General features: G+C 46.8%; 2 protein-coding genes across 3 annotated transcripts in view; both read left to right on the top strand.

The window, feature by feature from the left end:
• Positions 1-22,737, top strand: part of LOC139051612 (neprilysin-1-like) — a 49,249-nt gene that overhangs the window by 17,252 nt on the left and 9,260 nt on the right. Inside the window, exons 1-2 of one of the 2 annotated variants that reach the window (XM_070528546.1) lie at positions 13,605-13,806; positions 18,948-19,289. In XM_070528546.1, coding sequence (XP_070384647.1) covers positions 18,957-19,289 — 333 coding nt within the window. In that variant the 5' untranslated portion in view covers positions 13,605-13,806; positions 18,948-18,956. Of the gene's footprint in view, positions 1-13,604; positions 13,807-18,947; positions 19,290-22,737 lie in introns of those variants that run through there. The other variant, XM_070528547.1, reaches the window with a different exon arrangement.
• On the top strand, positions 8,523-9,667 carry LOC139051614 (tetraspanin-33-like). Its single transcript, XM_070528550.1, has one exon. The coding sequence runs from the start codon at positions 8,607-8,609 to the stop codon at positions 9,456-9,458; it is 852 nt and encodes a 283-aa protein (XP_070384651.1). The 5' UTR covers positions 8,523-8,606; the 3' UTR covers positions 9,459-9,667.

Raw genomic sequence — 22,737 nt, 5'->3', positions numbered from 1 at the left:
CGATTCTTCGCCTTTCGGGCGAAACTGCGACTTTTTTATTTCTGACGGGCACACAACCATCGAGTTAGTTTGCATGCGCTCAGGTAGATGGTTCTATTACGCTACGGACGTGCGCACCGGTTGCTCTTCGGCAAGATAGTCGAGGGCTGATTCCTGCGTTGCGGACTGCTGCCGTAGTGCCGGATCAGAATATGTCTATTCCAGTGTACGTGCTTCTTTATTCTTATAATAATCATTTATGCAAGCCCATCTGCATTCATGTATAAATAATGCATATTTACATGCGGAAAATAGTTTTTTTGCCACTTTATGATCAATCTAGAAAAAATCTCGGAAAATCTTTTCCAAATAGGGCCCTCTGAACATTTTAAGTCTGCAATAACAAAATCTACCCTTGGTGGCGATGGGGTGGCATATGTGGCGAAAGAAATTTATCCTCAGAGGGTTAGAGGTGAAATGGAACGTTGGCTGTCGGAAACACGTGAGAAAGAGAAGGCCCACGTAGAATATTTTGGAACCACATTACCTTATTCGGCAAGTCTCGAACGATACTACGACATATCCTAAACGGAGGTGCAAACAAACTGGATGGGGACGCAGCATTAAATTACACCCGGAAAATAATAGCCGAATGATTTCAAGGTAATGACGAGGTCGATTCTGATAAAAAATAAAGAGCATGAAGGAGAGCCAGACAGAAAAGGCTGAGAAATCTTAACTGGAAAAAAAGCCAAAGATAAATGTCCTAACCACAGAGCCACAGGGTTAGAGGAGGTTCCCGTTGGTCTGATCAATGAACTAGGATTAAAGAGTAAGGCAGCTGTGTCAAAGGCACTAGGATAAAGTTTACAAGACAGACGAATACCAGACAGTTGGCGACATGGTAGAATGAACTTAACTTATCAAGCTAAGAGGAAAAAAAGATACAATTCACTCATCTAGACCGTTGACCATTACATCGGTAATATACAGGTTAGCAATGCGGGCAAATAAATTCAAGCTGCAAGCATAGACAGAACATAATGGCATATTGGGTGAACAAATGGCTTCATGCGGAATCGGTAGGCTTCTGGATGATAACTTATTTGTCCTTACTCAGTGTATTCAAATATCCGAAGAAGAAACGAGGCCATTATATGCGGCATTTTTAGACATTACCGGAGCGTATGTCAACGCTGACCGCAACATTTTTTTGGATAATCTGGAAGAAGAAGGCCTAAGCAACTACAGCTTCTGAGGTAGATTTGCCAAGAAAATACGATTGGCGTTGAATTTGAAGGGCTGAGGAGCGAGGAGAAAGTTTATGTCATCAATGGGTTAAGACAGGGGTGGCCTTTATCCTCGCTACTCTTTATGATATACATGGTAAGGATAGAAAGGGCACTAGAAGTAATCGATATCGGATGTAATATTTCATACAAACAGGCGGGCATAATTGTAGAGCAGTAGCTTCCAGGTTTGTGTAATGCGGACGAAATTGCGTTGCTTGCTAACAAGCAGGGTGATATGCATCAACTGGCTAATATTTGTGGACAGGAAGGCGAGAAGTTAGATCTGAAATTTTGCGTTAAAAATCAGGTCTAATGGTATTCAATGAAACCGTTGAAGAGACAGTGTCAATACAGAACTTGGAAATACAACGGGCAAAATGATTCATATACCTCGGTGTACACTCTAAAAAATTGCACGCTTAATCTCACGCTAAACTGTAAGTTTAAGCGTGACGCGCATGTAAATGAGGCGCAGATGACGTTTCAAGCACCACACGACCAAAAATAAGCGTGACATTCCTTCAGTTAAGCGTGAGGGCAAGACGGCCTGCCATGGTTCGGTCTTGTGCAAGCGTGAGCGAGCTGCGTACGCTTGAGAAACGCAGATCACACGCTTCACATCCCGCGGAGCGCTCGCGCGAGAACTCTCCATCACCCCTATAAAAATCCAAATAAGAAAGCCGCGATATATCATGGGGTCTGCGCGGAGCGTGGACCAGGGACAACAACTATTTGCGTCTTCTCACTGCCCTGCGGTGAATTCGAAAATTTTCTTGGGTAGGTTGAAGGAGGCCATTGTGTTTTCGTGTCTGTGCTCGGCCATTTTCGGTGTGGATTTTCCGGCGCATTGCAATTAGCCACGTTCCTTCATTGCAGCACAGAGCTTCCGGTCTAATTGTCAGAGTTGGGGTGTATCGCCATGTTCACTTTTACGTACATTCATGACTTACAACGCGGGTGGTGTATGCATACATTGTGCACTCTGCCAAGTTTACGAGAGTTTACGACAGAGAATCCACGGCGGTCTCACGGATCCAGAGCAGCATTTTCATATGCATAATGGATATGTTGCGGTCCCTCATCTACTATTCATGGACGATTGAAATATACAGGTAAGAACATTAGTTATGGTTCGCGTGTATTAAATAGCGGCTAACTGCCAATTTGTCATGATTTCCGGTATGTGGTTTTATGATGCGTGGTGTAAAATTTGCCGTAATGGTACCTTTTACGCGAGCAGTAGCGTTGATCGAAATCGAAAGCAGTCAGCCTCGTGCTTTTTTAGCAAGTTTTAATACCGGGCTGTTGAATTCCTCTTAATTCTTCAGCTTATTGGGTTGAAGTACCAAATTCTCCCGATTTCTGTTGTTTTTATTTTCTCTCTTGTTGCTCTCCCTGTGCCCGTTGCCATTTCGCCTCGGGCAAGGGTGGCGAGCTGGGAGTTGACATTCTGCATTTTGCACCGTGCTTGTTCCCATGATTTAGAACTCTGATAGTGGCGCATCAATGTGGTATGCCGTCTATGTCGTGTAGTTGCCGTGTAGTGGCCGCGTTTGCCGCTCATAGTATACCGTTGCCTATAAAGTGAAAATTCATAATTTTATCAGCTATTTGTCGACTGACAGTGACCAGCATCTCCGAAGCGCTGCACGCGAGGTTGTAACCACACGTGCTACTTAATTTGCAACCTTAATTGCACTCTGAATTAGGATATCCATCTGGTGTAGCTCCACATATTTTATATTTTGGGCTTTAAAGAGAGAAAGTGTGACTGTGTTCAATGAACATGAATATACTCTGCCCATTGCAGCTCTTCATTTCCAGCTGCAAACACATCTATGTCCGCAGTGAGAGCGCACGTGTGATAATTTCACGTAGAATGTGATTGTTGTCAAAATTTCCGTTATCATTGGGCCGAGACGTAAGAGGAAGCTTTAGCTCAGGTGCTCCCATCTAAATACATGTAAAAGGACAATTCGTTTTTCTCGACAACCACTGCACCAAATTTCACGAGGTTTGTTGCATTTAAAAGAAAAACTTAAAATTTAGTGACTTTTCGCTTCGAATTTTTTATTTAGGCTGTAGAGTTCTAATTGAAAATTGGCAAAATTTGAAATTTTTCAGAAAATGAAACTATCAAGTTTACAACTATGTAACTCAGCAACCGAAAATTACAATGCACTTCTGTGAATTGAATCTAATAGAACATTCAAAGCGGACAAAATTGATATGTTACACATGAATATAAAAAAAAATTGTAATATGGAAATTCAGCTTTTGCACAACTCTTGTAAACAACGTAACAAATTCACGTAAGATTTAAAATGAGATATCGAATTTGTCCGTTTTTATTGATCTAATGGATGCCGTTCACAGCACCACGAAATCTGTTTTCGATGCAGAGCTATGAGTTTGTAAACTTCGTGCTTCTATTTTCTTTTTCAAACTTTTGCATTTTTGAAAACTTTTTCAACAAACTTCAAGCCCTAAATTGAAATTTTGCTTCCAACAGTTACTAGAATTTAACTTTCTCTCGCAAATACAACAAATTTCATTAAAATCGGTCCAGGGGTTATCTCAGAAAAACGTTTTTGCGTTTTACATGCACTTGAATAGGCCGCGCCGGATTTGGGCCCGAGCTAAAGCTTCCTCATCAGCATAGCTACGTTTTTCTAGCTAATTCTTCCGTAGGTATTAAAATATTTTGTCGAAAGCGTTGCCAGTTGTGTTTGAATTTTAAACTTTATTTTTATGAAGAGCATGATGGAATCAAATCAGTTACAGCTATGTGTCTCACCTAAATGCATTTTGCACATTGTTCTTTTGTTTTTCAGGTCATATTTGAAAATTAATAAAGGTTTGAATGCAGGATTGATGAAAATGAACAAAAATTGAAAAAGTTTCTTTTGATCTTATCGAAAATAGTTAAATTCTCTGAGCCTTCATACGTCGCTTTAGAAGCATGCTTGCGACCCAGGCTTACAATGCATGCTCTCATTATTGCGGCGATTTGACCACCTTTCCTCTGTCGCTTAGCTACTTCTAAAAACTTCCAAACCAGAACATTTTAAGAGCAGTCAGTAGGAGAAATGTCAGAAGCATTGCGATCACTGTTAAAGCAGTGAAAAAGCAAGCTGTCTTCGTTAGCACATTTAGTCTAAAAGAAACATGTTTTCACCTATAAAGTATTATACTTTTGGTAATAAGAAATTTTCTATATTTTTTTCCAGATCGCACTAAGTGACCTTAAAAGACCATTCATTGTCTGGGGGGAAACAAGTCTCCTCATCTGCGGCTGTGAGCATGCAGGAAAGCATGGATATCAGTAATGATACATCCCTACAAAAGGCACTATTGATGTGCCTATGCCTTTATGGTATGTAATATGTAACATATCCTGCTGCATATGGGCAATTTTTGTGCAACCAACTTAACGCGAAGAACAAGCAAAGAAATATCATGGACGCAAACAAGATTAAAAATTTTTTTTCACTGGAACGCGCATTTAAATCAAACTCATATAGAGACTTACGCTTTTTCGGCGATCTGAAAACGCTTTAGCTCTGGAAGTTTTGTTTTTAAGCATCAACGTTTCATTGTATCATATTTCCTGGGAATGAATATTATGAATACAAGATTTACCTCAGGAAGAAATATGTGTGCAATACTTTTTCACAGCCTAGAATATTCGTCTTTCTTAGAGAAAGAGGCCAGTGAAAAAGAATTTGATCAGATGTTTTGGGATAACAATCGAAGAAAGAGGCAAATATCATGGTTATTTTAATGCGGGAAATTCTGTGCTGACGTGCCTATCCTACACTAGCCTTGCTATCTTCGAACGCGTGTCGCTGCAGAGCACGGTTGAGAGGGCATTCATCCTTTTGTGCAATGAGATACGGAGGGGCTTGTTTACGTTTTACATTCCTTGGCGTCGTTGAAATGTGCCAGGGCTTTGCCAAGCCCCTTCTTATTGGATTAGTTTCAGTGTCATTGGCGGGAGCGTCTTGCGCAATCTCTCTGAGCATACTCAGCTTCTACTTCTCCGGCATTCTGTCAATGTCTAGCGTCTTGGTTCGTCACAGTCTGCGCCATCGAAGCAGACGTTAAAGAAGAGGACTGCGAATAGCTTGGTGAGCAAAGCTCGCTTCAGAGATGCGACCCAAGCGCCCAAGCCAACCATGGCCGGTGTTTCTTCGTTGCTTCCAACGCATGCAGAGAAGGTGTGAGTGAAAGATGGGGCATGCTAAAACCTCTTAAACTTCGTAAAGTAGTGCCACGCTTTGAAGAATGCTGCCTCCTCCTCGCGCACTCTAGCCGAGGCCGACGCCGCGCCGCTATTGACCTAATAGCATCACGTGGGCTCTCGTGCCGTGCATCAGCACCACTTTTGCTCGAGAAGCGTCTACGGAGTGGTGAGGAGCGCATGTTGGCACCGTTGCTACGCTCGAGCAGTGTAGGCGGCGCCACGGTCGAGGAGGGAGCGTGAAAGCGAGGAGAAACGAGGAGGAGTGAAGGTGGAGGAAGAGACTGTCGCTACTTTACGAAGTTTAAGGGGTCACTCTATCCCGCTTGCCACCTCGGAAAACCCTCTCTAAGCGTGAAGATTGGTCACGCCATACACGCCATAATAAGTGTAAGAACTGGGTTCCTTTGTCACACTGATCTCGGGTCCGTGCGGATGTTGGCAGAGATGGAGTCTGGAGACGCAGGCGAGCACAGCCAACAGACTTTACTAAGAACAAACACAAAATAAAACACACTTAAAATGTAACTCAAAACTTAACTGACAAAAATAAAACTCCACACTTGCGTAGCCTAAATATGTCCTTATCCTCCCCTACGTTCGTCCTTAGCACGTTCCGCGCGAAAGTCCGGCAACCCTGGCCTATGGCTGCACGCTTACAAAAAGGAACGCTCTTACAAGGTTCCATTGTCGCACGTCACTCCAAGTCCGATGTGCGTCGGCTATGGTCACCGTCAGTGCTCCCGCCGACTCCGCAAGTTTTGCTTCCTTGGTATCGGCCGGCCAGCTCCTCCGTCTCGAATGCCGGCGTCACGAACTCTGTCGGTGACGGATCACTCCGACCTGCCTGGCTAGGTCTAACACCGCGCTCCACCGCTTCTTCTCAGAGTGCCGGCGAGAAGCCCCGGGACTATGGTCCATGCTGGTCTGCCCAAGAAGGGCGATCCTATTCCTGGAGTGTCCGGCACTGCCATGGGAGGCTGCAGCAGATCCAGGGAGCCTCGCTAGAACGTCGCCGAGGTCGATGGTCACACCCTGGGTCGCCAGCGTCACGGGCCTGTCCGAACCTCCGTGGCTCCCGTGGCCAATGCGAAGCTGGCGCTCTAACCTTCTTGGCCCAGAGCCACGTCGATAATCCCCAGCTTGGCGCCGCTTCTCCTCCGATTACACCTCGAGTCACGCGCCTCGAGGGCTGGTGCCGTTCCGATCGGTCGGTGCACATCGTGCTCTTCGTTTCTTCGTTTTACATATGACATCCTTATCACGTCTGCTAAGCGAGGAGTTGCTGATCACTCCTAGCAGGCGTGATCGGTAAGCGTGGAGAAATATCAAGCTTAGATTAAGCGTGTAAAAAAGACTGCAAACGCACGCTTAGATAAGCGTGGATGTTTTTAGAGTGTATAGATAAATAAACGAAGGCGTTAGATATATAGAAACACAGGGGGAAACAATAAGAGTAAAGGGGAAGATAAATGCGGTCATAATGAAACACAGAGCGCTATGTAAATACAATACGTATTAGGTGCTCGGGGTATGCGTAAAGGTGTAATGTTTCCCCGACTTACACTGGGAAATACTGTTGTTTGCCTGAAGTCGGTGGCACAGTTAGGACTCGACAGCAACAAAAGGTCACCGAGATGTCTCGTATTGGGCGCTCACGGGAAGACTAGAACTGAAACCGTGTGGGCTGGGCAAGTTTTGAAGTGAGGGAAGCTAACAGTAAAACTATGAAGAACGACGGAGAAATATGGAAGAGAGTGATGGGCTGGGAGAGTGTTCAGATGTTTTTACAGGAAGAAAATTGATTCACAGTGGAGAAAAAGAACTAGGAAGCTTACCAGAAACTGTGCAAGCGGTATAGTGAGCAACATGGCAACAAAAACGTTAAACGCCTGTCAATGAGGCTGAGACAATCTCCTGGGTGGCGGCCACGGAAAAGAAACTGGCTATAAGTAACTAGAGTAACTACCTAAGAGGTAAGAACGAAATCAGGAAAGAACAATTTATGATAACTTAAAGGCAAGCTGTTTCCTTTTCGAAAGGATATCAGGATGCCTTAGAACGCCTAGCTATAAAGCGAGGAACATCAAGGAAGAAGCATGTACTTGCTGCGGTAAACCTAGGGAAACGATGGAACATGTTTTATTAGAATGTGAAGATTACCCAGCTGTCGGTTTAGGCTCCACTGGCCTCCTTGAAGTTCTTTGGTTCAGCGATAGCAGGGGGAAAGTAAACATTTCTGCAACAAAGATTTATAAAAGGCAATTGGAGGTTTGGTGACAGAAAAGTAGGGAGACTACAAACAACGGAGGCATACAAAAACAATGTCCCCAATAATACATATAGTGAAGAAACCTTGATGCAGGGAATTTTTCATTCGTAAAAAAAATAAGATGTGTAACACATTAGGCAAAATAAAGAAAAAGACCTTGGTGACCCAACCCACCACCCCTTTTCAAAGGGGCTCTCATAGCATTCATCCATCCATCCATCAATCCATACATCCATCAGGAGTGCTGGCATGTCGTGGCAGCGGACCCGATGGAAGTATTTGGCAGCTACCCGGGCGCAGAAAAGGCTGCGAAGCGATTGCTTTCAGGCAACAGGCGACCGCTGGTAGTGTTATCACTGTCTGATTACATAGTCTTCATGCAGGGCTAACTTTGTTCTTTGCTGCGCACGCTACAGGAAGAATAGTAGATCTGCCATCCTGTCGTTCTTAAGCGATAACAAAATATGAAAACAAAAAAGTGCGTTCAACATCCAGATAAAATATCAAGATCCACTGCAAAATGCCCCGTTCCGGTACCTATCTCTCACCTTCTTCTTTTTTTTTTGATTGAGTACATCACAGCGATGGCTGGCACGTGCCAACAACGCCCATAGTAGGGATATCATGGTACGTCGCGGACGCCATTTCTATCAGCTGATCAATTCTTTGAAAATCATAAACCGAAGGCAGCAGTCACTTGAGAAAGCGTAACGCGCATGTCCGTTGCATTCTTGCCTCAAAAAGGGGCGGAAATAGAATAAATACTTGGAACGAGAGCTAAACACGGTAATTCTGTACGTGGCACCGCAACTGCTTAGCCATGTCCGTAGAGCTGCTGCTTAAGGGAATACTCTTCTTCGTGAACTTGCTGTACTGGTTCTTCGGAGGCACGACCGTGCTAATGGGCGTCTACCTCTTCATGGTGAAGGTGCGCATCCTGCACCGCTACGTCGATCTCGCCTTCGATCCGGCCGTGTTCTTCATCGTCGTCGGCTGCCTCGTCTTCGTCATAGCCGGACTCGGCTGCGTCGGAGCACTGCGCGAGAACACGCGCTTCCTCTGTCTGTACGGCTTCTGCCTGTCTGGTATCGTGGTCGCAGCCTTCTTCGTGGCCGTGCTGACCGTTGTGTGGCCCACGCTGGGCCCGTCCAACAGCTCGCTGCGTCTTGAGAACGTTCTGCGGCGTGCAATAATCATCTACAGGGACGACCCGGACATGGAAGACCTCATCAACACACTCCAGTTGTCTCTGCGCTGCTGTGGCATCACCTCCCGGGGCTACCTGGACTGGCAGCGCAACGCCTACTTCAACTGCTCCCAGTGGAACCCGAGCCGCGAGCGCTGTGGCGTGCCCTATTCCTGCTGCAGGGACCGGGGCAGCTTGCTCAACGTGATGTGCGGCTACGGTGTTACGGACACGTCAAAGAGGTCACCTGCCTCGATCGAGCGCGCGATATACACGCAGGGCTGCTTGCAGGCGTTGGCCGCCTTGGTGAGGGAAAACTCCATGTTGGTCGGCCTCGTGTCGGCGGTAACCGTGGGGTCGCTCACTTTGGGCATCGTTGGCGCCTGGCTCCTCGTGAAATCTATTGCTGAGGTGAGACGAGTCATTATGCGCCAGAGCATAGCTACGCCTCATGCACGAACGTCTTGCCTGCAGTCGATAGTGTGAATCGAGCTGATGGCCGCTCTTGGAAGCGATAATTCTATAGGCAGCCCAATGCGCGACTCGCATTTTAACATAAAGAACCTATTTCAACGCTTTTAACTCCTTTTATGTTCGCAACTTTATGCCGTATACATTCCTGTCAGCTTATTTTAACTTCGTCTGCACAGACTAATGTTTTAATGCACGCGCAATAAAAATTGGCTTTTATTGTCCGTCCGTTGTTTCTTGTGTGTTTCTTCATTGTAGTACTTTGGCCCAAATTAGCCGTCGTCCTTGCACGATCTCGTTCGATAAAATGACCCTGATGTAGCCCAGAATGCTGTTCTACTAGGGATCTACGCCTCACTGGTGTCGTCTTCTAAGCACACCCCATGTTGCTAAACCAACATGCCAATATATCCTGTTTTTTTTTTACTGACAGAGTACTGCGCCTTATTAGAAGTAAAATTGTTCACCACTCTAGTTATTAAATAATTGGTACCCATCGTGACGGCAAACCGCTGTCCATGCAAATATGTTTTATTTTTACTTTTTGCACCACAAACTTGGTGGTGCATTTTTGTTTATTTTGCACGCTTTGTCACAAGCACTGTCTCGAGAGATGCTTCATGTTGCACCTAATTCCGCATGCGTCGTTTGTCTAATTGTCTAAAAAATTGTCTAATATTTCATGAGCACCGGTTTCTGCCGCTCCTTCTAGTATCTCTTTCAGAGACACGCTAGCCCACGACCACCAGCGCAACAATCGAGGGCTGCTGTAAACTTCTTTGACACGCGGCCATTGACACGTAATTGAATGACTGCGTGTCATTGTCCTTGTGCACAGCACTCCTTCATTCTGAATTCGACACTCTCGCCACTAACACACATTCGCTTGTTGCCGCACCCACCCGCCTTGCGCCCTCTCCCCTTTAGAAGGACCCCACACCTATATACTGTGGCAAGGAAAGCTATAATGTCGCCTTGAAAAAAGACAAGTTCACTTATCGAAACGTTGGTTCCTGCTTTCACCTTGTTCTCATTTTGCTCATCGTCTTGAATTTCGATCTCCCGCCTTCCCCGTGTTTGCTCTGGATTTAGTAAGTGTAGTGTTAGCGCCTGCACCCTGTTAAGTTTGGGTATGGTGGCGAGGAGATGCGGCGCCCCAGGTAGAAGTGTGTTATTTCACTGTACGCAATGAGCGCGCCCCGGTTGTCCTCTAGCTCGACGAGATTGGGTTGCCCGGGCACGGCGCGGTCGGTAAGCGTGCACGCTGCGTCTTGGGCGATCTCGTTGAGGTTGGGCGGGACGCCCGGCACGACCGAGATGAGCGGGCAACCAGATGACAACCAGATGACAACCAGATGACAACCAGCTGACAGTGTGGTGCTTGAAAGTGCTTAGATCCGCGCTACGGAGGATGCGTAACGCTCGGTCGGAGACGACGCCACGTTCGAAGGCTTTGATGGCCGGTCTGCAGTAACTGTAGATTACTTCCCGTTTGCCGTCGAGCACGGCCAGGGCTATGGCTACTTGCTCCGCCACCTGTTTTCATGGGTGAGAACCTGTCTCGGGTGAGAATCGTGGCACAATTGAGGGTCCGCTGCATGGAATGGACTTGCGACCGCGTCGAAGGCTTGGTTTTTCCTGTAGGCGTCGGCACCACGAACGTAACATCGGCCGCTTTCGTTTCAAAGCACTGGAGAAGGGCGGTGGCCCGGGCAAGGCGCTTGCCTCTGTTGTGGTCAGGATGCACGCTCTGCGGAATAGGTGTGATCGTGATGAAGTATCGGATGTCGCGGGGAACCGGCTTGAACTTCGGTGGACCCCTGGTCGTCGAAGAGCAGCCGAGCTCGCCGAAGAGCAGCCGAGCTCGCGCAAAATGTGGTCATCCGTCGGACCACCTGCGTTCGCTCCTGAGCCTCGGCGATCTCTTCTAGCGTGTACTAGACGTAGCAGGTTTTCTTTGAGGCCGTGGTGATAGTTCGCCACTCTGCGTACGAGTCGTATGGCGCTCTCCGTCTTGGTCGTAAACTTCTGCACCGTTTGGGTGTTGGCTCCCCGGGACTCGATGATCATACCCAGAACCCTGATGGGGTCTGACTTGGGGACGGTATGGCCATCCCTGGTGCGGAGGGTGATGTTGCGTTCAGCCGGGGGCTTCCACCTTCTGGCCTTCGCGCCCCGGCGTTTGGGCACGTACAGCAACAGTTCCGACTTGGTGGGGGAGCACTTGCAACCAGCGTGTTTGAGGTAGGACTCGGCGGTTTCGACGGCCTTCTGTAGGGCGGATTCGATGAAGCCATCCGACCCTGCGGAGCACCAGATGGTTATGTCGTCTGCGTAAATGGCCTGGTTTAGCATGTCGATCTTCGAGAATCTGCGCGCACCATCCTTTACTAAGGGCTCAGTATAAAAGTTGATTCTCTCTCTCTCTCTCTCTCTGGGGCTCAGGTCATATCCCTGGGACCCGCTGCCCGAGCTCGACTGCTTCCGACACAAGGTCTCCTGCGTGTAGGACCTTGCACCGGTTGAGGAAGCAGCGGATAAAGTCATACAACCGAGGCCCGAGCCCGAGGTCGGTGATCGCCTTCAGGATGGACGAGTGCACGATGTTATCAAATGCCTTTTCCAAATCGAGGCCGAATATGGCACGGGTGTCCCGAGTGTTTCCTCCGTCAAGAATCTGATACCTTAGGAGTAACATGGCGTCTTGTGTAGATAACCCGGGTCAGAAGCCAATCGAGTGTTGCGAGAGGCACTCGTTTTCCTCGAAATACCAACCGATCCTGTTCAGGACGACGTGTTCGGCCACCTTACCCACGCATGACGTGAGCGAGATGGGGTGGAGGTGATCTAGACTAGGCCTTGCCCAGTTTGGGAATGAAGATCGCGTGGCAAGTTTCCCAGCGTCGGGTAGCTCGCCTTTCTTCCACACTTCGTTGATGATGTCGCTGAGGTAACTGACGAAGGGGTCATCCAGGTCGCGCAGGAGCTTGTTGGTGATGCCATTGGGAGCAGTGCGGAGCGCCCATTGAGTTCACGGAGAGCTTGGCGTACCTCGCCGGTGGAAAAGTATATTTGCCACACAACAATAATCATCTGTCTTGCCCGCATTTCCTTTCTCGAAAACGCTGCGCTCGTTATTTTCCTGTCGAGAACGCTCTGTCTTGCTGATAACGCGCATGCCGTTCGTGACTCGGAAGTACTGGGCTCGCAGCGTTAAAGAAAGAAAATGCGGGCAAGACCGATGACGATTATCGTTGTGTGCCAAATTCACAGCCCAAAGGGTGCAACTGTTTTTAGTGTTTGGGCTGTGTTTTGTCCCCAAACAATAATCGTCATCTGTCCTGCTTGCATTTCCTTTCTTTAGCGCTGCGAGCAAGAATGAAAAAAGGAGAAAGCATTTGACGTTTTGGAATGGTGGCGGCTGCAGTGGCGGCAGCTGCTGCTGCTGATTTTGTTGTTTTGCCTTGAAAACATGGCACGGACAAACAATGATGATGATGATGAAGCCTCAATTAATGGCACTAACCCACTATGGGGGATAGGCCACGATTCGGGTGGCAATACACACAGTGAGGGATGGGCCTAGCTTCTTAAACGCACTTGCCGATCTGTCTGCCTGAAACTGTTGGTACGACGCACAATGCCTCTCGCCAGCTGCTGCCCTTCCACGTCCGACCAATCGCGCATGACGCGCGTCTCATGCCACGTCATTGTCGCGCGCAACCAATTCTGAAGAGGCCAGGCTATCCACGCTTTCACACAAAAAAAGCTGGTTCTTCGGTGTAAAACGTTCATCATCCCCAAGAGGTGCCTCATCTCGTTGGTTTCTCTCATTGACGCGCACCTCAGTATAGCCCCAACCATGTTCTCGCTCAGCAAAGTGTGACCACGATAGCATTCGGCAACGCCAACAGTGCTACTCGGGTTGCAGATATCTGGGATTTCCTCGAGGTCTCAATGACATCCGTGCTTCTATGCTTTTCGCTGCGGGATCCCTCAAACGGCCCGCGGTTGCTTGGCGGCAGTGATGTAGCTTCCTATAATAATGTCAGACAGCAGAATTTTTTTTTTTTGCTTTCAGTGCTATATGCGCCCCAGTAACTGCTCTTCGTCTTCATTTCGTGGTCGGGAAGTCACCAGCGTCATTGGTACTCGCGCGCGCTTCCCAGCGTTCGGTTCGTCCATCATCCGCCGCTAGCAAGTTCAAATGTCCAACAGCCGGGCATCTCCGCGGTGACTTTGCACGGCCTTCTTCGACAAGTCAGCTTTGCCACTGGGACAGAGTACCTGAAGCGGGAGGCACCTGACGATGGGCGCTGCCCGGTGCTGCGCTTGATGTGGACGACGAGACTGAACCACACCGGTGAGAACCTTTCGCCCGTTGCCCGCGGTCGCTGGGAAATTCCACAGCTCTGCTGCGTTTACGCATCGTCAGTTCGTACGGTAATAAGGTAACCATGCCCCGCTAAATGTAAGGAATGGCTTACCGCGTATCCAGGTGTCTTTCGGTATTGTAGTAAATGTACTGCCAAATGCCCTGGTGTGAGACGAGTGGAGGCTTGATTCGGGTGTTTTCATCGCGACGTTTGGATTACATGACAGTGGCTCGAAATGAGGTGAAAGTTATTTTCTGTAAACAGTCAGTCTCCTAAATAATGGCATGCCATCCGCATGATATTAAAGAGCTTTAAAAAAAGCAAATTAACACACTGCGCACAAGTATGAAATGCAGTTATGGAAGAAACACGGTATGTTGGGTATCGTGGTGACGGTGCCATAATGCTAGGCATATCCACGAATGTTTGCTCAGAAATTACATGATCACACAGACGCAACATTTTAATATGAAATAAGTCATGCTACCACAGTGGCCTCGCGTGAGAATTCGTGGAAATCGATTCAACGATGGGAGAGCACTTGAAGTGACCTTACCCTTAATGTGTAAAAAAAGCAAAAACAAAAAAATCGTGTTTCACATATCTTCTTCTAAATTATGCTCTTGTGTACCATTCTACAGTACCCATAAATTACCCTGCCAAGGTATCTATTGTAACTTATTCGAATATAAAGCCATCATAAGGGCACACTATCGAGCGAAAATATATAAGGGCGCGGAATTTGTTGCATTTAGCGAGGACGTTGTAAGTGGCGCGAATATTTCAATGCAGGCGTGTATTTATATAGTCACAATAGCGGCTGCTTTCGTAAGCAGTGTTTGGTGGGCGACTTTGAATTTATCTTGAATACGCTGACTTCCTAATTACAGGCCTGGCGTAACGCGCGTTCGTAAACCTTCTCGCATGCAAGCTCCCCTCACTGATCACGATTGCGTGTCGCCGTCATGAGTGGCATGCGCCCTTTTGCTGCCTGATGAAACACTTTCACGCCAGAGTAAAGATAAGATAAAGTTTTGTGACTACGGACGGGGATAGCACAAAATAAGTCACTCCTATTTTCCTTATCGCAGGCTTCTGAATTTCAATGCCATTTTATTGTTACAGTGCAGTGTCACTCTTGTATTGAACATATGCGAATTCATATGCGGATCCCACGCCAACGTGAGAGTCGGTGATAAGGGAATCCTTCTCTGACGTTTACTGAGACGACTTCACTGCCCATCATCAGCTCTATGTAGCTCAATGAATGTCAGTGCACACTGTGTTCTCATATTTTTCCCTTCTTTCTCTACGCTCGGCTGCTTTTCTTGCGCACTTTTCGGTTTCTGTGTAGCCGACTTCTTCAATTTTCTGTTGCCGACTTCATCACTTCCTGCATATTGTTCTCTTTGTCTGTTTGGGTGTAAACCCAGTGGCGCATACCCACTGTGGAGGATTGGTCGAGAATGTTCCCATACCCAGCGCCACTGCCCAATCGCAGATGCCCAGTGACACAAGTTGTCTATTGGGACACATACCCAGTGGCACATGCCCAGTTGCTCATACTATGAAGACCAAGTTATGTCATCGGCAAGGCGGTAGCAGCCAGCACCCACACATTGGAAACGGGCAGAGGCAAAGAAAGCTTCCCTTTAAAAAATTATGCATGGCTCTGCTATCGCAAACACCAGAGACCAGCGGAGCTGGGGGAAGTTAAGGCTTCCGGAAAGCCCATGCCGTCTTCCTCTGTGGGGAGTTTCGGTTGGGACGGCGCGCCATTTGTGGCGCCCACCGCATAAGAAGCGATTTGTTGAGACGCCACATGCGTCGGTGTCGTGTGCCAGACGCTGCACCGGCGCGACACGGCGGCAACCGCTGTGCCTTAGCTCTGATGCATGCTAGCTCCGACGCCGTGTACCTGATAGCTTCTCGAAATCCACTGAAGCGAGCGCGCGGGTTAATATCGGAGAGCAATGACGTCATGCCACCTGTGTCCCCGCCGCGCCACGCCTCTCCCACAAGGCTCCACTCTCCCTGGCTGCGTCGCTACGTTGCACATTGCTACTTTTATACCCTGCTTTCACTCTCTCAGCTCTCTCTCCCCGAGCTCGGTAAAGCTGCGAACGCCAAGAGAAACTCAGCGTGGTTCTAACAGCTCCATTCTAAAAATAGCCTCTAGTCAACGCCTCCTAGCTACAATGACTGTGTACTTCGATCCATGACATCATGCTACCTTGCCTGACTGCCATAGAATCTAATTGGGTTGCTTCCGAGTAAGCCGCGGTTTTTTCGTCGTCAGCGCTTTCATCATGCCGGCCTTAACAGGGGAAATTTCTGTCCAAGTAGCATGACGTCATAAAGCAGGGCACACAGGCCCGCTGTCTAGCCCGCATTGGTCCATTTAAGTCACTGAGCGACTGAGCTGGAAAAAGCGAACAGCTAATAATTGGCCCGAAACAAGCCGCTATTATATCGACGTGACCACATGCGACGAAGTTGGTCGCGCGATTTCCGCGACTTACTTGATGTGAATGCGCCTTTACATTCCGGCATTCTGTGGCAGCAGAAGTTCCGCCTCACGAGAAGTGCAGTGAAGGTGCCTAGCCTAAAACACTGACTACAAATTCTACATAATGTGTGTCCCAGCTAAGGTTAGCTAAGCTCTTCAAAGAAAAAAAATCGATTTAAAAAAATACGGTACAGGATACAATAACACATGATGTTCGGTTGTAAGAGCTCTGATGACCAAGCAGCGTAAGTTTTAATATTTTATATTCATGTATGAACCATGTATTTTTAATTATTTCTTTGCTGAACAGCTCAACTAACGTTAGCTGGGACAATCTATATAACCAAAGTAATGTTTGTCACATGGATCTCTAAGCCTCCAAATGACGCGCCAAAAGCCAGCGTCGACATCACATTCACCTATGTAAGAAATGTCGGGACGGAAATACAGAGCTCATACGTTTGCAACGCTATGGTTGCCCCGGACATATTTTAATGTAGGTAGCCTCGGTTATTAAAATATCAAGCAAACGTTTACGCTATTGTCCCTTCAATTACTCTCCAAAAATGCTAATCAGTCTTCGTGCACTTCCATGAGCAAAACGAAAGGTTCAACACACAAAGTCTGTGCAATGAACAACGCACAAAGCGTGTGCGTCTGCAGCACGCTCTTCGGCGAGTGCAGATCCACATATTATATATATATATATATATATATATATATATATATATATATATATATTCGAGTAATCCAGCTGAGCTCGAGCTACGACGGAAAACAAGCTGTGCGGCTGATGATGATAATGACAGATGAGGAATTTGTACAAGTGATGATGATTTGTAGAGATGAAGAAGGGTCAGTCATGGGTCGCGCTCACACTAATTGCCTCCCGCGGTAGAAGCGGCCGCCTGGTTACGCGGCATTATGTTGAAACGCGGCGAGTGCATGGTTTTAAGCGCGATACAGGCACAATTTCTATACCACGGCAACGTTGGTCGGAAGAAATTCTAAGGGCTGTGACGCGGTAATTATCCGGAGATGTCTGCTAAATGACCATGTAGGGTCCAATAAAACGACTGGCGAATTTTTCGCATTAACCAGGAACGCGCACAGGAGTCCATAGAAGAACTTGTCACCAAAGGAAAAAGTGACAACACGGTGAGTCGACTCGTAGAGATGCTTCCGCACATACTGAGCGTTGTCGGTGTTAATGCATGCTCGATGACGGCAGTCTTCGAGGCGAGACAAAAATTGTTCTGAGAAGGGCGTTCTTGAGGACACGGCAGCCATAATGAACGAGACGTCCAGGACGAAACTAGGTGGACGGCCATAGACGACGAAAAATGGAGAAAAGGTGGTGGTGTGTTGTACAGCCGTATTGTAAGCAAATGCCACAAACAGCATGATGGCATCCCAGATGCTGTGGTCGGGGCTGATGTACACTGCAATGATATCCGATAGAGTGCGATGAAAACGCGCTGTCAAGCCGCTGGCCTGCAGGTGGTAACTCGAAGTGGTCTTGTGAACGATGTTTGAGGCGCGCAGAACTTCGGTAAGAAGAGACGAGAGGAACGCTTTGCCGCGGTCACTGAGAAGAACGCGCAGAGCTCTGTGACGTAAGAGGATGTTGCGGAGAAAGAAATCGGCGACTTCTTCGGCACTCCCATATTGTATACAGGCTGTCTTGGCGTAGTGTGTCAGATGGTCTACGGCCGTAACAATCCAGCGATTTCCATCGGAGGTCTTGGGAAGAGGACTGTACAAGTCTATTCCGACGACCTTGAAATGGAAAACGGGACAAGGAAGAGGTTGCAAAATACCAGAAGGAGGGGTAATAGGTCGTTTGCGGCGTTGACAAAGAGCGAATGATGCGACGAAGCTGGCTACGGCAGAAGAGAGGCCAGGCGAAGAGCACCGACTTCGTATTCTGTCCTATGTCTTGTGGTATCCGATGTGACCTACCGTCGGTTCATCATGAAAGGCTTCAAGCACCTCACGTTACAGAGACCGTGGTATGATGAGTACCCATTTGTTGCCATCGACGTGATAAATATAGCGATGGACAGCGCCATCGTGAAGCTTAAATTGGTTAAGTTGTTGACGGATTCGTGCGTTCTGAGGTGAAGCAGAGCCTTGCATGCGGTCGAGAATAGTTCGGCAGTATGGGTTGGCACGTTGGTGGGAAACAAGGACCGATTGGTGATTAGGTTTCAGCCAATCGAGATTTGAGACGGACAAGAGTGATGAAGTGGGCTCGGGCTGTACATGAGTACGACTAGGCGATGCTGAGTCATTACTGCCCCGCAAAGGGCAACTCTTTGGGACTCTTGCCAGACCTGTAGGTAACATCGAAATCATACTTTTTAAACAAATCATGCAGTGACCAAGGCGACCCGATAGGTTTTTTAGCGACCATAGCCAGCACAATGCGTTATGGTCGGTGACGACTTTAATGTAACGGCCATGGAGGTAGGGCCAAAACTTTTGCACTGCCGAAACAACAACAAGGCACTCTTGTTCGGTGATGGTGTAATTTTTCTCAGCAGCAGGCAGCGTCTGACTGGCGTAATCGACTCTTCGTTCACGCAAGGTATATATATATATATATATTTCTCGCAGACTTTGAGAATGGAAGAGCAGGTGGATACCAACCCGGAGCCTTACACGGACGAAACCGGCCAGCGCGTGGGCCTGATAACCATGGTCAAGATGCCATCGTGGACCGTGACGGCGGTGTTCGGCGCCTTCTGCGCTCTGCTGCTGGTCGTCCTGGCGGTCTACTGTGGCATCCACCTCATGGATGCGCCAGCGACGGCCGAGCCACAGCGTCAAACATCAGGCTGCCAAAGTGTTGCGTGCGCCCAATTCGCCACCACGCTAAAGAAGAGCCTGTCGCGCACTGTCAGGCCGTGTGACGACTTCTACGGTCACGTGTGCGGCTCCTGGGACGCTCAGCGAACGGTGAGAACGCGTTTTCTGCCTATCATTCGCGTGCTGCCCACGCGGAGTGCTTTTCAGACATTACATTCCCAGACAAACGTGCGTGTGTGTGTGCGCTAAGCACGTTTAAGAACAGTAAATTGACATGCGTTTTGAATCCATGTTCCTATAAAAACTGCTGCTAGCACAAAGTTTTTGCGAGTGGTTATGTTATGCCTATTGGCCGTCTTCAGTTCTGCAGTTATGACATGCCCCTTGAGCCTATAACTTAAATTGTTTATTTGTTCCGGAAACCTAGTTTTTGTATTATTTATGATTCTTTGTGATCTTGTGAGCTCTTTATGCGATTATTGGTGACTATTCAACAATTTCTGATGACAGCCACTGCTATGCATCTTGATCACCGAAACGTGTCACTTTATATCGAACTCAACAATTTTAATAATCACACAGTCGATTTCATTAGTTTATGAATGATAAATTATGTGATAATGAATGACATTCAATTCGATAAATTGAAGGTCGTTTTTTTTATTTATTGATATCCGAGTCCAAAATTTCACAGTTGAGGCAGTGCAAGAAACGGGCCACTTTATAAAGCAAAAATAAAACGGCAGGTGCGCCGCAGACAGACCACTGCCTGATTCTCCTGCGCCTAGGCAACCACAGCGCATGCGCAAAACAGCTGATGCTCTTCTGGAACCATTCCAGGCCTACCAACATCGACGACACCAGCTACCTGCGAGTTTGTGACCAATGACGAAGTGCTTCTGTGTCGTAGCATCACTCATGATGCCAAAGGACAGCGTAGTAGAGTGGGGATAGCGCCATCGGCTTGGTGACGGTGCAATTTGGCTATAGCGTTTTTGGACCCGCACGACTCGTTCAGCTATGAAATTAAACACAGGTTATATTTTTCAGATGCCGCTTAGGTGTGCCTTCACACTAAACATTTTAACACCCTTAAGGGTGTAAATCAGTTTGTCGCCAGACGAACACCCTAAGGGTGCTGTTGTCTACACCCTACAGTTGGGGTGCCACTATAGCACCCCAAAGGAAGGGTGTCCAGCAAAATAAATTTAGTGTGTAAGGGTGCTCGTCCAAATTAACACCCATCTGTGTGGGTGTTGGAAGGGTGTACACCCTTTTATTTCTAGCGTGTATGGAAGGCAGATTCGGCAGTACACGCCTTCAATTACTACTATGTACAGCGATCCTCGCGCAACTATTGCGTGTGCCAGAAGGTTCAAGTTCGGCTACCAAACGAACTGTTGAACAGCCGGCCTTGAAGCTCCGATGGGCATACACAACACCTATACGTGTGGATCACATTACATATTAGTAATTCATGGTGTATATTGGAAAACCTGTCTTCGCTGCACAAATACAACCTAGCAAACTTGACACTTTTGAGCATATATATCAACACCAAGGTTATCACGATTTCCATATCCAAATAACATGCAACACAGACTGGTAAGATATATGCTGCATTTTCAAGAAAACGCAAATATATTTATTGCATGCTGCAATACAGAGTACAACATATACATAAATCACATGAAATATAAACATGCACAATCACCAAACACATCGGTAAGTACAAGAACATGTACATTCCTCACAAAGGTACCTAAAATATATGTATTGATCAGATCTGTTATTAGAGAAGAAACTATGTATAGCGGCACTGAAAGAGCCTGGGTTGATTCGCAGTGTTTTGGGCCACATAAAGGAATAAATTTTTAGTATTAGGCTCCAGTGAACGAAAATTCAAGTTTTGATGCCTTAAAAGAAGGCATATTGCAAAGGTGAATTAGGGAAGCAATTGAAATGCAGAGCAAACGCACATGAAAGACACGTGTTATTTTGTACACTAATGTAATCGCAAAGCATTATGAAAAGTTTGGAAAGTCGATGTAAAGCATAACTGGCCAACATTTTTCAGACTGAAACAATACTTTCCAAGCATAGACATGCTTTAAGTGAGGTTTATGCCAGAAGCCTTATTGCTAATTTTCTATTTCCAACAAGATTACTTGAGCACAAAAAATACGTAGAATTTTTTAGTGCCTACATAGTTTGTCCTCTTTTGTGAAACGTGAGTTCTCTGGGCTAAAGGTGCTGTGTAGCGGTTTTTCTAACTAAAATACCAGTTTCTATAAATTTTTGTTTTGTAACTCTAAGGCACTGGTACATATACAATATGTAGCTTGAAAATAGGTTCTTTTCTTACTATAAATCAAAAGAGTGCATATTCTACATCTACTAGTGCCTGGGTACAAAGTGCAGTAGGAGGCCTCATAAAAACAAACCACTGTTGATTAAACGATTTTGCTGAGCACAAAATATGGACAGTGTTTTAAAATACATAGTATATTTCTAAATTATTTGCACTTAGATGCAGTAATTCAAGATTAAGGCATGCTATAGCATGTGAGCATGCAAATTAGCAAATATGGTTTAATAAATTAGCCATACTCTGGTTACTAAAAGAACACAGGCATAGGCAGTCATGCAAAAGTTCAAGTTAAATATCACACTGTTAACATTTGCCAGCAAATGGTCGTATCAAACATTATAATTATACTGAACAAGGGTAGTTTCTTGGGATAGTTTGCAATTAATGAGATAAAATTACGTACAGCTTGAATGACAAGAACTGCGAGATGACAGACTGCGCTGACTTCCAACAATATTTAATCATGTTGCCACATCATGTGTATTTGCACAAAAGCGGGCATGCGCAGAATATGAGTCACAAGGGGTGTCTAACAGCAAGTGACTGTACTAAGAACATCGCCCTTTGAAAAAAATAAACATTAGAATTTCTATCTGTTGAGATACAAGACTTCACTAGGGGTCAGCACGATAGAGGGGTCACTAACGCACACACTAACCAGTTTTCTAGTGAAATCTGCTTCTATAGTTTCCCGGATGACCTGTGTCTCGCTAAAGCTTCCGTACCTTCAAAGACGGGCACGCAGCCGCAGTCCCAGCAATGGATGCCGAAGTGGCCTTGAACAGTGTTATGGACGTTGTTATCGTGCTCTCCTAAATGATTGTTTAGGCGCCTGCCCGTCTGTCCAACAAAGTCAAATGAGATATTGTAAAGCTGTGCCTCCTTAGCAGCCTCAATAAATCTTGCTCACACGAGATGCAACATAGTGTTGCTGCACAGGCTGATTGCCTTTCTTGGGTTGGCTACCCTTTGGCCTTAATTTCAGGCATAGCGGAACAGCTTCTGAAGTGCACAAAACATGATGAGTGCGCTCGGTCAAGGAACCAGCCGGTTGAAAGATACAGGTTTGCAGTGCTACCGTATGTTCATGATGTCTCCCATAGGCTAAAAAAGATTAGGGAACCTGCAGAAATCGCAGTCCTTTTCTCAGCCCCAGAACAGCTGGCAAGGCTCTGTAAGTATGTAAACGCGCCTGAATCACGTCAGAGTTGTTGCTCTGCCGGGCAC

The sequence above is a fragment of the Dermacentor albipictus genome, unplaced genomic scaffold, assembly GCF_038994185.2.
Source record: "Dermacentor albipictus isolate Rhodes 1998 colony unplaced genomic scaffold, USDA_Dalb.pri_finalv2 scaffold_13, whole genome shotgun sequence".
Lineage (NCBI taxonomy): Eukaryota > Metazoa > Arthropoda > Arachnida > Ixodida > Ixodidae > Dermacentor > Dermacentor albipictus.
This window is presented reverse-complemented; position numbering and strand designations above follow the sequence as displayed.

What these genes read in the sequence shown, in the direction of transcription:
- LOC139051614 (XM_070528550.1), top strand. Translation starts at nt 8,607, where the DNA reads ATGTCCGTAGAGCTGCTGCTTAAGGGAATACTCTTCTTCGTGAACTTG.